The sequence below is a fragment of the Bos mutus genome, chromosome X (genome assembly GCF_027580195.1).
Source record: "Bos mutus isolate GX-2022 chromosome X, NWIPB_WYAK_1.1, whole genome shotgun sequence".
Classification (NCBI taxonomy): Eukaryota; Metazoa; Chordata; class Mammalia; order Artiodactyla; family Bovidae; genus Bos; species Bos mutus.
In genome coordinates, this window is record NC_091646.1 from 43,685,326 (window position 1) to 43,703,377 (window position 18,052).

The 18,052-nt window shown below is 37.3% G+C and overlaps 1 protein-coding gene across 1 annotated transcript in view; it reads right to left on the reverse strand.

Annotated features, from left to right (window-relative positions):
* Positions 1 to 18,052, reverse strand: part of DIAPH2 (diaphanous related formin 2) — a 983,285-nt gene that overhangs the window by 236,067 nt on the left and 729,166 nt on the right. Inside the window, exon 25 of the mRNA XM_070366366.1 lies at positions 17,719 to 17,882. Coding sequence (XP_070222467.1) covers positions 17,719 to 17,882 — 164 coding nt within the window. The remainder of the gene's footprint in view (positions 1 to 17,718; positions 17,883 to 18,052) is intronic.

Genomic DNA, 18,052 nt, shown 5'->3' on the forward strand with positions numbered 1-18,052 from the left:
TTATTGTCACCCAGGTGTGGCCATTAAAGGTCTAAGAAAGTGAGTCTCACTAAGCCTGTGATCACCCTGTGCAGTATCCAAGATGAGGGCAGCAGTTCTGTCTCAGGGGCAATATGTAAAGACGTGAATGTCACCTTGAAAGGAAAGTGGAAATCAAGAGTGCAGTTGATAACCGCATCTCTTCCAATGAATAATTTCCATCTTCTCTGAAAGCTAACCCCTCTTAAGGAGGGACTGGATTTGAAAGTTAAAATGCAAGAGAGACGGTATCTGTTTTCTGCAATTTCCCTATCAGAAATTCACCTCCACACCCTTGTTTGCATGTGCTATATTAAGGGTCAGCAAGTGTTTTCTGCAAAGGGCCAGACAGTAAATATTTTCAGCCTTTGGGGTCATATGGACCCTGTCTCAAGCATTCAGCATTGCCATTACCATCACAGAATGAAAGCAGCCACAGAAATACATAAACAAAGGAGCTTGGCTGTGCGCTAATATGACTTTATTAATAAAAGCATAGGGCATGCCGGACTTGGCCCTGGATCATAGATTGCTGATCCCTAATCTATATGACAAGGGAGGCATTACCAAAGGATGCCAATCTGAAAAACACAGCTGGATTTTGAGACCACAACAGATAGGTTAAGTTGTGGAATGTCATTGATGGGAAGAAGTGAAATCCTAGACCTAGGAAGATTAGGCAGCTGCGTACATGATGTTATTTCAAGAGGTACAAGAAAAGTTGCCTTTCTCCCCAATATTTCCTCTATCAGCAAGCCATGCAGCAAGAAGTTCTTGACAGCAGATTAATCTGCCTCTGCCAGATTAAGGCACTGTCTGGAATTTAAAGGGCACACGTGTAGTAGAGAATGAGTGACATAGTACTGCATTAGTTTATCAGATCAATTAGCTGACAGCTGGCAGGGAACAAGGACCAGGATGAAAAGAATTCAAAATGAACTCAGTGTCTTTGTAAGTCCCATAGAATTTTTCATATTTTTGCATGAAAAATATGCTTTTATTCTATTACATGCTTTGCTATACATCCCATCTTTTGTCAGAGCTTCCTGTCTGCCTCTAGGTAAAGATCTCTGCATAGCCTCCATATTCTAGAAGATAAGGTTACTCTATTTAATTGAAATGATAAAGCCCTTGGGAAGACTCTTTCTCTCAAGAGGGGCAGAATTTATTTTTTTTCTCCTATACCACAGAAGGATATACAACTTATGAAAATAGTTTGGACTCATAATAAAAAACATCTAATAGTAACTAGTAAAGTCTTCTAAACAGGAATACACAGTGATTCCTACACTTATGGGGAAAAAAGTTGAAATGCTAAAATCTTAAGTCTTAATCTAAAATATTGATTGTACAAGGAACTTTATAACTAATGCTGAAACCTGTCAGCTCTTGCCATGTGGCTTTTCCATTTGGCAATTTTTTTCTTTCCATAGCACTTATTAGGTTCTAACAAAGTATACAATTTTTCTAATAATTATATTTATTGTTTATTATCTTACCTTTCCCTTTACAAGTCAAATTTCATAAAGGCAGAGGTTTTTAGTAAACTAAAAAGTGTCAGTACCTAGAATGGTATCTTTAATTTAGTGAATACTCAGTAAATATTTGCTGAATGAATGAATGAGATAAAGCAAGCAAGCAAGCTAGAAAAGCAGACCTGTCTTGTGTAAGTATATTCCAGCTAAAGACAGAAAATAAACAGGAAGGGTAACTTGGAAAAAAGCAAATAATTGTTTTCTATTTAAAGTTCTATTCACCAAGATTCTTTTTTAAACAATTTAAGTGTACATTTCACAGAAACATCTCCTTCATTTGTATTTTGTGAATTTTGAACTGTTGAGAATTCAAACAATGCCGAGCAGCAATGTACTTTTGTGTTCTCTATTTTATAGATACTCCTAATTGCTGGCCCTAATCCATCGAACTTGAACCTTCTTACCTGCTGGCAGAGCTCTGGATTAGTTTGGCTGCTTAGTCTCTGCACAGTCATGTTCAGGAAAGGAGTTCTGTCCCCATCCCATGGGTAAATCATGATTAATCTAAGATTCTTTTTGATGGTCATTAGTTAAGAGGTGGGCATGTGAGCGAATCCTGGACAACAGAATTTGATGAAAAAAATCTGTCCAGGGGCTTCTGGAAAAGTTTTTCTCGTTAGCAAAACAAAAAAAACTTGATGGGAGACAATGACTTATTCTTTGTTATATATCACTATATTTGTATGTGATGCTTGAAACTACTGCAGCCATTTTGCAACCATGAGCCAACACGCCAAGGGTGGCAGAGCAGAAGTATTTGCAAAATCCCAAGTCTAGGTGATTATATCACGAAGTTGCTAAATTAATCATACCTGTACCTGCTTTACCTCTACATTTCTTGTGATATGTGAGATTAAAATCATATTCTTAAGCCAAATTTAGTTATATCACAGTCAAAAGTATCCCGATAGATTATGAAAAAGGACAAATATCAAAATATGCTTGTCTGTTTTAAATTGAGTTAAAGCAATTATTTTCAGGCACTAAGAAAAATATTCAAGAAACAATATCTACATATACAAGCAGTTATATTTACAGTAATAGTTGTACATTAATTTGCTGTATTCATTAAAGCCCATTACCTAAATGGTGATCTAAAACATATTTAGCCTAAATAATGCTCAAATAGAATAAAAATGTATTTCTATGAAAATATTATATATTTAGACTTTTAATATAGTATGAAAGAACCACAACATAATTATGATTATGGGATAATCATAATCATAAGGCAATATACTTTATCTTAAATTGATTTTTTATTTATAAATCTTGTATTTTAAACTAAGGAGCAAGAACTTGGGGAAATACTTTCTTAGGGATATCATCTGATGAAGGAGATGTCATCTGATGAAGGCTTATAACACTAAAAATAATCTTCAAAATCAAGTTTCCAGGTTGTTAGGGACATCAACCCATATCTCCTATCTAGAGATTACAATAGGTCACTATAATAGTTATTATTTTATCTATATTTTACTTGATTATCTGTCTTGCTCTTCTGAATCACTGTTGCATTTGTCTCTAATGTACATGGAAATTGTTTCTTTTTCTTCTAGACCAAGGACAAATGAGCAAAAAAAATTATACATTATTCCAAACTATTCCATCTCCAGTATAAACAAGTTTGGCTCTTTCATGCCCTATTAATAAAATCTGAAAAAAATAAAATGACTTCAGCTAAACCATCATACTGAGTCATATCACTAATTTGAACATAGAATTTTTAAGATCTTGAAGAATAATACACTTTGAACATATTACTGGCCCCTTGCCAGGGAGAAGTTTGATGAGGGCATTATGTAAAACAAAAAGAGAAGGAAGATTATACTGGTTTATTTACAGGTGACTCCCAATAGTCAATGATGATTAGCATGGCACCAACGATCAGGTATTCTGAAAAAATCATCATGAAATGAGCTAATTAATATTTTAAATCACAACTAAAGGTATAACTAATAGCACTATACACTAAATGCTGATGATCATACACATACAGGCATAAGCTGCTAGGAATTATTACAAGTAAATAAAAATTTTAGAGCTTAAATCTTCACAAGATTTTATTTTAAGAAAAATATATTCACAATCTAAATACATATATACATGCAAAGAAATGTCTAGAAGAATGTATGGCAAGCTATTAATATTAGTTATCTCTGGGTAGTAGGATTTCAGTTGATTCTTTTTTCTTTTTTGACTATGGTTTCCAATTTTCCTAAAATTTACATGCACAATTTAAAAATTTTATGAGTCATATGAACCAGAACATCTTTCCATGATTAGTAATAAAAGCGATAATACACATCCCTTGGCAGTGGCAATAATGGAGAGGACCTAAAGGCCCCGGGAAAAACAAAAACAAAAAACAATACTTTTCATTGATCAATAATTGAAATTACTGTTGTATACTAAATTGATATGACAAACAGATACATTATTAATTCATCTAGTACAAATTTTGCTTCTTAAAAAAAAAAAAAAAAAACTTTAACAGATAACCCTAAGGTCAGGCTTCTCAATCTTGGCAAGGATTATTTCTTTGTTGTGGGGGACCTTAACATACATTGTATGATGTTTAGTGGCATTCTAGGCTTCACCCATTAGATGCTAGGAGCACTTCCTCCCTGTTTGTGACAAACAAAAGTGTCTCTAGACCTTGCCAAATGTCTCCTGGGAAGCAAGATCATCCCTGAATAAGACCCACTACTCCAAAGTAACACCAGACAAGTCAGTCTTTAAGGAATTGATTTTGCCCTAGATAAACTGGCTCAATTGACCTATTGCTCGAGAGAGCTGTCAGTCATAAGAAGTAACTGAAGCTTGGTTACTCCTTGTCCAAGCATATTATGGAATAACGTTTAGATCATAATAACTGCCTGAAAGCTGCTTCCCTGTAAATGAAACAGCTATCTTTCTAATCTGAACTCATCATAGAAAACTAGGAAATATACATGTTTATCACTAAACATTAACACCAAATCAGTTGGGGAGGAATAAAAAAGGAAAGACTTCTTTAAATGTGAAAGGCTGCGATACAAGTCACTTCTTTGAAGGCATCCTTACATCAGACAAAACAAATGTCTCTCTCTCCTCTCACAAGCCCTTTGTATATATGTATCATTTTATTATTAGAATTTGTTGCTTCAATGCTCTTTCCCACTAGAATGTGAGATCTGGATGACCAAATTTTTGATTTTCTTCATCATTGGTCATTTGGTTCATTCATTGCTGAAATAATTCATTGAATCAATGAATGATATATATATATATATATATGAACGTATATATATATATATATATATATATATATATATATATACACACATACATACATACATACATACATACACTTAGTGATTAGCACCACTCTTGACACATGGTAGGCTGATCACAGAGTAGTCACAGTAGTGCTGGTCACAGAGGATTTGCAGATAAACACATTACAGGGTAAAATGTGCTAGGATGGAGGTATGAAAGTGCCCAGAAGGGACGTCCAGACCAAAGCTGAGGCAGTAGGGAGGGTTTCTTACATGAAGTGACTTAAACACTTTGGTAAGGGAACTGAAGAGGAAGTGTGGGAAGGAGAAGAAAGGGGAGTGATATAGGGAAAATGGAGCTCCATGGGTATGGTTCCAAGGAGAGTCCTGTCTTCTACTGCCTGTAGTGCTAGGGCCACTTTTCTGATGAACAAATAAGGGTGAAGCAGAATGAAGAAAAACAGCAAGCTGAAAGGGTGGCCCCAGTAGCATTTTAGCCTCTGGCATCTTCCTGCTTAGGTTTTAACAGGCAGGCTTTGATAATAATCAATAGCTTTGGCCAATCTCAGGCTCACCAGGAAGGTCAGCTCATATACCTTCTAGCTTATTTTATAACTTCCTTACTAATGAAACTTAGTAGGATCCTGTGAGACTCCTGGGCATGGAAGCCTTTTTGCATTCATCTTTTCTTGTTTGAAGGGAATAAATTACAGCCTTTCATGACCTTCTCCGAAAGGCAGATTACAACAGCTGCTAATCAGGGAAGGGAGGGAACACAGAGACAAAGGAGGAACAGCCAGGAAACAATAGTTCAGCCTTGGGGCAGGGTCCTGGTTTCACCTCAAGGGATTTGTTTTTCAGTTGCTCATTCCTGTCCTATTCTTTGTCACCCCATGGACTGCAGCACACCAGGCTTCCCTGTCCTTCACCATCTCCCAGGAAGGGGAAAAGTTAAAATTTTACATAACTTCCTTCATGGGGTCTCAAAGAGTTGGACATGACTGAGTGACTGAACTGAATAATTCAATTCAGAATTTCTCTTTCTGCCTCTGTAACTCAGCTTGCCCCTTGCAAAGTTTAGATCACGTAGGTCACAGTCTCAGAAAGTGGGGACTTGCAATGCTAGGAACTGGAGTTTATCTCACTCACCCTTCTCCTGTTCTTTGCAATCACCCAGCTCCTGCAAACCTGCTTAATCACGCCTGTCCAGGTTAGGCATCCCCCTCCCCACCTTGACCACTGTTCACGCACATGCGAAACCCTTAGTTTAAACCAGCCTAATAACAGCTAGTGTTGCCCACTACAGTCTGTCTATAAAAACTCTGTAATGCTTTTGTTCAGGGCTCAGAGCTTGAAGTGTAAATTCCTCTGGGCCCGCTGGCATAATAAACCTGAGTTGTCCAACTCTCTGAGTGTGGTGCTTGGTTTCTCGAGTACTGGTTTCTGCAACACCAGAGACTGCTCAAACTCATATTCATTGAGTCAGTGATGCCATCCAACCATCTCATCCTCTGTCGTCCCCTTCTCCTCCCGCCTTCAATCTTTGCCAGCATTAGGGTCTTTTGGAATGAATTAGCTCTTCCTATCAGGTGGCCAAAGTATTGGAGCTTCAGCATCAGTCCTTCAGTGAATATTCAGGATTGATTACTTTAGGATTGACTGATTTGATCTCCATGCAGTCCAAGGAGCTCTCAAGTCTTCTCCAACAACACCGGTCAAAAGCATCAATAATTTAAGGCTCAGCCTTCTGTCCAACTCTCACATCCACACATTACTAATGGAAAAGCCATAGCTTTAATTAGACGGACCTTTGTTAGAAAAGTATCTCTACTTTTTAATATGCTGTCTAGATTTCTCATAGATTTTCTTCCAAGGAGTAAACGTCTTTTAATTTCATGGCTGCAGTCACCATCTGCAGTGATTTTGGAGCCTCCAAAATAGTCTCTCACTGTTTCCATTGTTTCCCCATCTATATGTCATGAAGTGATAGGATGGGATGCTTCGACATTAGTTTTTTGAATGTTGAGTTTTAAGCCAGCCTTTGCACTCTCCTCTTTCACTTTCATCAATAGGCTCTTTAGTTTCTCTTTGCTTTTTGCCATAAGGGTGGCGTCATCTGCATATCTGAGGTTGTTGATATTTCTCCCAGCTATCTTGATTCCAGCTTGTGCTTCATCCAGCCTAGCATTTCACATGATGCATATAAGTTAAATAAGCAGGGTGACAATATACAGGCTTGACGGACTCCTTTCCCAATTTGGAACTAGTCCATTCTTCCATGTCTGGTTCTAACTGTTGCTTCTTACCTGCATACAGGTTTCACAGGAGACAGCTACAGTGATCCTGTATTCCCATCTCTTTAATTTAAATTTATTTATTTTAATTGGAGGCTAATTAGTTTATAATATTGTATTGGTTTTGCCATACATCAACATGAATCTGCCACGGGTGTACACGTGTTCCCCATCCTGAACTCCGCTCCCACCTCCCTCCCCATACCATCCCTCTGGGTCATCCCAGTGCACCAGCCCCAAGCATCCTGTATCCTGCATTGAACCTGGACTGGCCATTAGTTTCTTATATGATATTATACATGTTTCAATGCCATTCTCCCAAATCATCCCACCCTCTCCCTCTCCCACAGAGTCCAAAAGACTGTTCTATACATCTGTGTCTCTTTTGGTGTTTCGCATACAGGGTTATCATTACCATCTTTCTAAATTCCATATATATGTATTAGTATACTGTATTGGTGTTTTTCTTTCTGGCTTACTTCACTCTGTGTAATAGGCTCCAATTTCATCTCTTTAAGAATTTTCCAGTTTGTTGTGATCCACACAGTCAAAGACTTTACCGTAGTCAATGAAGCAGAAGTAGACGTTTCTCTGGAAATTTCTTGCTTCTTTGATGATCCAACAGATGTTGGTAATTTGATCTCTGGTTCTTCTTCCTTTTCTAAAACCAGCTCGAATACATGGAAAGTTCTCGGTTCACATACTGTTGAAGCATACCTTGGAGAATTTTGAGCATTACCTTGCTAGTGTATGAAATGAGTGAAATTGTGTGGTAGTTTGAACACTCTTTGGCATTGCCTTTCTTTGGTATTGGAATGAAAACTGACCTTTTCCAGTCCTCTGGCCACTGCCGACTTTTCCAAATTTGCTGGCATATTGAGTGCAGCACTTTCACAGCATCATCTTTTAGGATTTGAAATAGCTCAACTGAAATTCCATCACCTCCACTAGCTTTGTTTGTAGAGATGCTTCCTAAGGCCCACTTGACTTTTCACTCCAGGATGTCTGGCTCTAGGTGAGTGATCACACCCTCTGTTGGTTATCTGGGTCATGAAGATCTTTTTTTGTATAGTTCTTCTGTGTATTTTTGCCACCTCTTCTTAATCAGACTGGTTCCAAATAGGAAAAAGGAGTACGTCAAGGCTGTATATTGTCACCCTGCTTATTTAACTTACATGCAGAGTACATCATGAGAAATGCTGGGCTGGAAGAAGCACAAGCTGGAATCAAGATTGATGGGAGAAACATCAATAACCTCAGATATGCAGATGACACCACACTTATGGCAGAAAGTGAAGAAGAACTATGGAGCCTCTTGATGAAAGTGAAAGAGGAGAGTGAAAAAGTTGGCTTAAAGTTCAACATTCAGAAAACTAAGATCATGGCATCTGGTCCCATCACTTCATGGCAAATAGATGGGGAAACAATGGAAACAGTGGCTGACTTTATTTTTCTGGGTTCCAAAGTCACTGTAGATGGTGACTGCAGCCATGAAATTAAAAGATGCTTACTCCTTGGAAGGAAAGTTATGACCAACCTAGACAGCATATTAAAAAGCAGAGACATTACTTTGTCAACAAAGGTCCATCTAGTCAAGGCTATGGTTTTTCCAGTGGTCATGTATGGATGTGAGATTTGGACTATAAAGAAAGCTGAGCGTGAAGAATTGATGCTTTGTAACTGTGGTGTTGGAGAAGACTCTTGAGAGTCCCTTGGACTGCAGGAGATCCAACCAGTCCATCCTAAGGGAGATCAGTCCTGGGTGTTCATTTGAAGGACTGATGTTGAAGCTGAAACTCCAATACTTTGGTCACCTGATGGGAAGAGCTGACTTATTGGAAAATATGATACTGGGAAAGATTGAGGGCAGGAGGAGAAGGGGACAACAGAGAAGAAGATGGCTGGATGGCATCACCGACTCAATGGACATGGGTTTGGGTGGAGTCCACGAGTTGGTGATAGACCGGGAGGTCTGGCGTGTTGTGGTTCGTGGGGTCACAAAGCGTTGGACACGACTGAGCGACTGAACTGAACTTCTTAATCTTCTGCTTCTGTTAGGTCTATAACGTTTTTGTCCTTTGTTGTGCCCATCTTTGCATGAAATGTTCCCTCGGTATCTCTAATTTTCTTGAAGAGATCTCTAGTCTTTCCCATTCTACTGTTCTTTATTTCTTTGATCACTTAGGAAGGCTTTCTTGTCTCTCCTTGCTATTCTTCAGAACTCAGCGTTCAGATGGGTATATCTTTCTTTTCCTTCTTGCCTTTTGTGTCTCTTCTTTTCTCAGCTATTTGAAAGACCTCCTCAGACAACCATTTTGCCTTTTTGTATTTCTTTTTCTTGGGGATGGTTTTGATCACCACCTCCTGTACAATATTACGAAACTCTGTCAATAGTTCTGCAGGCATTCTATCAGATCTAATCCCTTGAATCTATTTATCATTTCTACAGTATAATTGTAAGGGACTGAAGTCATACCTTTATGGCTTAGTGGTTTTCCCTACTTTCTTCAATTTAAGCCTGAATTTTGCGATAAGGGGTTCATGATCTGAGCCACAGTCAGCTCCCTGTCATGTTTTTGTTGACTGTATAGAGCTTCTCCATCTTTGGCCAGAAAAAATATAATCAATCTGATTTCAGTATTGATCATCTGGTGTTGTCCATGTCAAGGGATATACCTAACATCTTTGAGATCTTCTGCAGACTAAAACTCCCACCAAATGGAACATGAACTACTTGATGGAGCATTCTTCATTCCAGAGAGAAGCTCATAGTTTGATAACCTGAAAAACCACAGCTCATCAGCAGACCACGTGAGGCTCGATTACAGTAATGCAGGCCCTGCACACAACCTGATCCAAATTATCAACTCCATCCTTGAACCATTGCTATAAAACTCCTCACCCAATCCTCCTGGGTTGGGACACATGGTTTAGTGGGACCCGAGCCCACTGTGTTCCTCTTTGTCTGGTAAATCAATAAAGCTATTCTTTCCTACTTCACCCAAAACTCTGTTTCCAAGATTTGATCCAGCACCAGTGCACAGAAGCTGAATTTCAGCATAATTTCTTGGTGGTTGGAAATAAATTTAATAACTTATTTATGGGGAACACTTACTTGAGAAATTCTAAATGAAGTGTTATTGCTAGAACTAAAGATAATGTATTTTGTTTCCTGGTTCTATTTATTACTAGACTTTAATGAGAAAAGTAGGTATTGAACTGATTTTGTTAATATTTTCAGTGTTAGCTATCACATTATCTTAGATTTCTAAAGGGTAATATCTAGTTTGCCATAAACAATTATGAAAACTTAGAGAAATATTTTTAGAAACACTTATGATATCTTAAAGAGTAGGGAATGGCAACCCACTCCAATATTCTTGCCTGGAAAATTCCATGGGCAGAGGGGCCTGGCAGGGTGCAGTCCACAGGGCCACAAAGAATTGGACATGATTGAGTGACTGAGCACACATACATGGTATCTTAAAATTTTATAATATTAATCTAAAATGTGTACACATTTTAAAACCATTTATACCAGTAGGCATTTTTCTCTGGGGAATATGAGTTTTCTTTATCCATGTATGCCTTTATTACATCTTCCTTTAGTTCCTTACAATACAATATTTACCTTTTTTATACAAGGAACAATAATATCAGAAAAATAGGGCATCTACTTCTGGTCCAAAGTAAACAAACAGAATACAAGTTGATAGGTAACACTGTTTTCTAAAGAAGAATTCAATGATGTCTGTATAATACAGTAAAATCTGTTCTCTGGTATAGCTGGGGAATGAGGTATTCTGGTCAAATATTCTGCTTAATAATGTTACCATATATTTTACATGGATTGCATATTTTCAAAGAGTTGAAATAGCTCAAAATAAACCTAAGGCTATGTAGCCAGGGTGGTTCCAGCTGAGCTCAAAGGGAATTATCTGGGTGTGTGTGATTAAACAGAGGGAGCTGGTGGGACCTTAGGGCTCTATTTGCATGAAAGGATTTATACTGGTACTTTATTTATCCCTTACTTCTAGGAAAAGGAAGATTCCTTCCTAGTTGCTTAATGAAAGGGAGAAAGGATGGCAATGGAGGGGTTTATAGTCTTATGATCCTCTTTAGGTCTCTAGAACATGAAAAAAAAAATTAATTCTCCAAGGAGAAAGGAATCAGAAGAAAAAAGAAAGAAACTTTTTAAGAAGGGTCCTCAGAAGCATGGCTTTGTCTGCACTGAGCATAACCCCATAGTCTAGTACTTCAAGGACTGGAAAAATTGGAACATTGGTAAAATTGGAACATCAGGAGACTGCAACCTTGGTCGAGATGTGGGCATTATCATTGAGGGCAACCCAAGGAGCTTTGCCAGCAAAAGGTATTTGGGTTGGGAGTGGGGGCTGTAGGACAGAAAGGGCACGACTTTGTCTTTGTTCAGTGCTATATTCTTATCACCCTAGAATAGTAGGCACTCAAATATTTGTGGGCAAGTATCAAGTAGTGACTATAGATGACATGTTTTTGAGCCCAAATGAAATGACTCTATATGTACTTTTGGGAGTGGAGACTTTGCAGAGAGCTTGAGTCCTGCCAATGGGGATAAAGAAGAAATAACTGGGAATATTTGGATCATTGTTACTATGGTAAACATATGACTTCACAGGTGATGAGACACTTTGCTTCAAATAAAACTATACTATTCAAGAGGCACAGAAACATCTTTTGCTGTTTCTCAAGGGCATCTTCATAATGTTATGAAAGTGAAAGTGTTAGTCAGTTGTGTCCAGCTCTTGCAACTCTATGGACTGTAGCCCTCCAGGCTCCTTTGACCATGGAATTCTCCATGCAAGAATACTAGAAGAGGTTGTCATTTCCTTCTCCACGGGATCTTCCCAACCCAGGGATTGAATCCACATCTCCTGCTTGGCAGGCAGATTCTTCACCATCTGAGCCACCAGGGAAGCTCTTATAATAATAATTACCATTTTATTGGCAAAGTAAAGATGCATCAATTTATGAAGCATCTAATAGATTTTGGATAATGGAACTCTACATAATAGATTTTACATTACTGATGAAGACTCTTCTTTGTTAAATAACATATTTGGTTTCTTACATAAGTCCACCATTTTTACAATATTGTGCTAAATTTTCCTTTAAATGTCAAGTGCTTTGTGAATTGAAGGCTTAAAAATATGTCAAAATAACTTAGTCTTCTTGGATCAGGAATTATATGCACCATCCTTTATGCAAAAATTCATCCTCATTTCTTTAAAGGCAAATTGCCTTTAATGAATGAATAAAATGTTCTATATATCATCAATTTAGTTGTTTGAGTCTAAGTAAATGCAGATATTCACCTTGGTTTCCAGTTATAGTTCAGATTCAGATATGACTGAGGCTTTGTAAAGAGGAAAATGGCTTGAGGAAAATGAGAGCTTCTCAAAATCAACTAATCTCCATAAGCCAAAATGGCTACAAGGAGCTCTCAAATAAGGTTACACTTTAAAAGAACAATTACTTTAAGATAGAAGAAAAAACATCTCTGAGAATTAAGAGTGACTTTGAGTGTCCAAACTCCTGATGCTGCACTAGTTGCTGCTGCTGCTGCTAAGTCACTTCAGTCGTGTCCGACTCTGTGTGACCCCATAGACGGCAGCTCACCAGGCTCCCCCGTCCCTGGGATTCTCCAGGCAAGAACACTGGAGTGGATTGCCATTTCCTTCTCCAATGCATGAAAGTGAAAAGTGAAAGTGAAATCGCTCAGTCGTGTCTGACTCTTAGTGACCCCATGGACTGCAGCCCACCAGGCTCCTCCATCCATGGGATTTTCCAGGCAAGAGTACTGGAGTGGGGTGCAATTAACTACAGAAGCAATTAACACAGGATGATGATCATAAATTTGCCTCCGAGCATTCATTTAGTTTTGATGCTGTGCTCCCCAAATTTCTCTCTGTTCTAAGAGGTTTAGGTCCTCTTAGTTACTTCCTGTTGTTTTGTTCTGCTGTTTCCATACTGTCTATACTTGACTTTTCCCAGTCTGGGAGGAGAGTTCAAGTTCGGTGGTTATGGCTTATTCAGCCAAACTTAGGATGGTCTGGGCTTAAGGTAATCTTTGCTCTTTTGAAAACCACTTTCATTTTCAACATTTTGATCTTATCCTGAGGACACAAGTCATTAAAGAATCCTGAGTCAGGAAAGTAACATTATCTTGTTTGTTTGCTTTTTTAAGCTTTACTTTGACTATAATGTGGGGAATGGATTAGAAGTTAGAAATGGTAAGAGATGGAGGCAGAGAGACCAGTCAGATTGTACTAGTCCAGCTTGTACTAGTCCAGCTGAGAGATGGTGTGGGGCCAGAACTAAAGTAGAGTCAGCGGGTTTGAAGAGAAATGTGTGAAGACCAAAGATTTAGGAGGCAGAATCAACAAGGGACTTCCCAGGCGGCAGAGTAGTAAAGAATACTTCTGCCAATGCAGGAGACACACGTTCAATTCCTGGGTAGGGAAGATCCCCTGGAATAGGAAATGGCAGACTACTCTAGCATTCTTGCCTGGGAAATTCCATGGACAGAGGACCCTGGCGGGTTACAGTTCATGGGGGTGCAAAAAATTGGACATGACTGAGCAACTGAACACGAGAAGCAAAAGGACTGAACAATGGCATAAAACTCTGATTTATAGATATCACTTAACCTCCTAACACTTGGCCATTTTAATGGTCATCTAAGAGGTGTTGAAAAATGGTTAAAGTCTTGATTTTTCAAAAAAATTGTTTAATTGTCAGATGAACAGTAGCAAATACTTATTTTGTTGAGAAATCTGCTAGCATTCTTAATAGTAATAGTAACATTTTCTGAAGTTAGGTCAATGAATCTAATCTTATAAAGCTCTGTTCCTCTATTTCTAGGAGATGAGGATGCTCACACAATGAATATTTACTGAGTGCCTGGGTAACAGATTGTTCTTTAAAAGACAAAGCAAAACAAAAACACGGAAGCAGCAGGAAACTGACAGAATTAAAGGAGAAAAGAAATATTTTCTATAATTTATTTGGAGCTATGAAAGTTATTGAAGTATAATACTTGCCTCGAACATTTCCCAACAGCTGAAATTAATTTTTATGCCTAAGCAAGATACTGCATGGTGGTGAAACATATAAGGTTCACTGATTTTGAATATTCTATTCAAAATATCTCAAAAGAAAAAAGACTGTGCAGTCAACTTTTGAACTAGTAGAACGACTGAAGCATAAAGGAGAATAAGCAAAAGAGATGTTTCAATATTGTATAAACATGGAATTCAACTTTCTTCCACAAAAATATTCAACTTAATTTTAGGTGTTATTAATTAACCTTGCCTGTATTAATAAGCAGTTTTAAAAACTTTCCTGCTCTCAGACAAGCTAGCTAGAAAGAGAGTCTTAATTCTGAACTTAGAAATGTTTCCAGTTACATATATCCTTATGTCAATATATAGGACATGCAACTGAACATCTAGAATATCCTTATTAGTTGAGTAATATATAATAGGAATGATATGAATAAGTTATAGAGCAACATCTCATTGATATTATCCAATTGTGCTTTCATTCGTTTGAATGTGATTATTTTGAAAAAGGTCTTAGTCCGTAATGTCCAACCCTTTATGTTTACTTCCATTTGTACTGTCCTTTAGAGGCTATCTCTTTAAGGAAGATTTTTTTTGGTCTCTGCATTTTGTTTATGCTATACATGCCAAATAGATCTCCCAAGATGAAACTCTGAGCTCATTTGGAAGTAATTTTTGGTAGCACATGAATCAGAACTCTTATTTTCTTGTCAGCACTACTGCTATTTTATTGTTTCCATCTATAGTCCAATATGCTTTTAAGTGCCAAGAACCCTAAGGCTAAACACACAAAGCACTAAGAAAATGGGAACTTTTGGCGATGCCAACTTTGGCCTCTCTTTCAGGGCTATTCCCTCCCCTGGGAGAGTAAAATCACTTTAAGTGCAGTATGAAACAGGGCCATGATGAGCACAGATGATTGACTGAAGTTGGTGATGTTGACTTAGGAGTCTTCAGCTTATAGGTCAGGTGTAAAACCCTTAAACCTGCTTGTCAAAGTCAGCTTGTCAAAGTCCTATGGATTTTTCCAGACTGCCTAAATGTCACTTTCTCTTTGACAGCTTCTCTGGGCAGTTCTGGCAGGGTTAGGTAGCTCCTCTTTTGTATTATTATAGCACCTGATATATTCCTATAGCAGCACTTATCAAACTATATTGCATTTGTCCATCTCCCTCCACTCATGGATAGAGATAAACCATTCTCTTCCTTTTATCTCTGGACTAGAGCATTACCAAAATCACGCTGGCTCTCAACAAGTAATAATTGAATGGATGGGTAAAGAATGACTAGTAATTCTCTCCATCTGCACAGAATAGGTTATGACATGTTCTCACATCGTGGTAAGGAAGACATGGAAGGAATTATCACCCATATTTTATAAATGAGGAAACTCCAGAGATGTTATATGACTAATCCAAACTCAAAACAGCTAAAAAGTTGCATACCTACTTTTCATGCCAGTAAGTTGACAAGGATTTGTAAATAGAAGTAGTAGTATTCAGTAGGACAGATGGCAATGGCTGACAAAAGATACAGTGTAGGAGTGGTTACCTGTTATGAAAGCTCCCAAACTCTTAGCAGGTTCTCAAAAAGGTAACTTCCATGCACACAAAACCAGACTTCAGGTATTTACAACAAGAATGATTTGTGACAAATAAATCATTTCCCTGTATTCAAGCTACACCCACAGTGAAGCCAGGAGACAAAGAGACATAACCTATTTATGTACACAATACAAATCTCTTTCTCTCAAAGTCCCACCATTAATCATAGACTCTAAAAAGAAAGAAGTGCTTAGAGATCAGTAGTGTAATTCTGTCATTTCCTAACTAGCTAACTAGCTAGAAAGATAAATGACTTAACCTAACCACATAGGTTATTTGTGAGAGCACCAAGACATACAATTAGTTCTTATCATTAATATCCTTAGCTTTTTAAAATTATGATTGAGAGATAATATAACTATAGCTCTTAGGAAGTCTTCTAAGCAACTGGATAATAAGACTAAACATAGGCTGTCACAGAAGAATTGTCCTTAAATAAATGTTGCAACATGAGAGAAGTATAGCAAATTTTACTTTGTGTCCATGTATTGGGGAGGTGAGGGGCACATAATATGACAAGCAGTGTTTTAGGATACCATTCATGTTAAAACAAAATCCTTTTTCATAGAGATTGACAATATTAATTACATTTATTTATCTCTTTATTCACCCATAGACATTGATGCTATCCAAACAATTATTTGATTTTTCTCTTTTCCATGTGTCAATTGAAGTGTATTTACTAGTCCCCAATCCTTTTAACAGATTTTTTTATTATTTTCAAAAATAATTCAAGTAGTTATAAACTGAGTGTGTTCCTATGTTCATGTCATCTTTACAACGTCAAAGTTTTGAAAAAAACAATTCTACCAATAGAACATGTTTTACTACTAAAAAATAAAATATGCATGCCTATTAAGGGGCAAAGAACAATGACCAAACTAAGCTAATATTCTCAATAAAAAATAAGACAAATAATCATATTTATGAAAGTTTTTCGTTTAGTTTCTATTTCCAAAGCTGAGGTGTACTCTGGGTCACATGTCCTAAATCAGCAAATGAAAGCAAATGTTTTCTACAAGTATGTTTGTAGCTCATAGACCATGTAAATGACTCCAAAATCAAATTATTTAATGGGGCCAATACCATCAATTAAAATAGAGAGCCTTATTTAGCAAATAATTGCTTTGAGGATAGAAACATACCTCAAACTGCAATGAATTAGTTTGTTGACAGATCTTCCTGCTGGGCATAATTGCTAGAATTCCTTCTTTAAAAAATGGACTTGTTCAATATCAACTATTGTACACATCTTTATGTTATGACCATAAAGATCACAGAGACTGTGCTTTACTATGCCTTCACTGAATGTAAAGAAGTATTTCCACAGCATTTATACAACAAAGTTTTTGCTTTCCTCTAGCATCATAACTGGCACCCTGATGATCTACCTCCAATTAATGCTAATATTTACCGTTTCCCCCAAGAGTTACAGTTTGAAGAAGGAGAGCCCACATTTCTTTAGGTATTCCAGGCCATTTATATCATCCAATTTAGAATCAATTTCTCATCTAGACTATGAAAGAAATTAGTTCATCAATCAAAGCATTTTAATACATTGAGTAAAAAAGGATTTTAGATGTTAATTTTTAAGCTAGGTCAAATTATAATATTATGCTGTTTAAAGAATCAGGGTCATTTGAGTATCAACTCATTCATTTTCTATAAAATTTCAGCAGGAAAATTCCCATGTGTGCCTAAAGTTGAAGATAATTCATTTAGGTTCCCATTATACGGTAAGCCAGCCAACAATTTTTATCCATGTCACAGGTATAAAAGAACTGTCAATTCCTGTTAAAGGGCTGTAACATGAAATCAATGTTGTCAATCGGTACATAAAATAAAATTCTTATGGAAGAAACCAAAGCAACAAGCCTTGCGAGACTTTAAGGCATATTACTCACCAGGAACAAAGTTCGAAAGTTGCTGAGATCACCAAAGAATTCTTCTATGCTCACAGTCTTAGAGTCAAAAATAAAGTATTCTCCAAGATTCTCATAGAGCTTTACCATGTTGTTGTGCATGGTGAGTAGTTTTTCATACTGGTCTCTGGCACTCTTTGTAAAGCTGTAGCTTTCTGTTAAGGAACATGATCCACATAGTACCTTAAAGGCAATCATTAGATGTTAAGATTGAATTATACCATCATTTCTGTAAATACTTCTGCATTACTTTGCTAAGGTTACCATGACAAAATACCACAGACTGAGTAACTTAACAGAAATTCATTTTCTCATA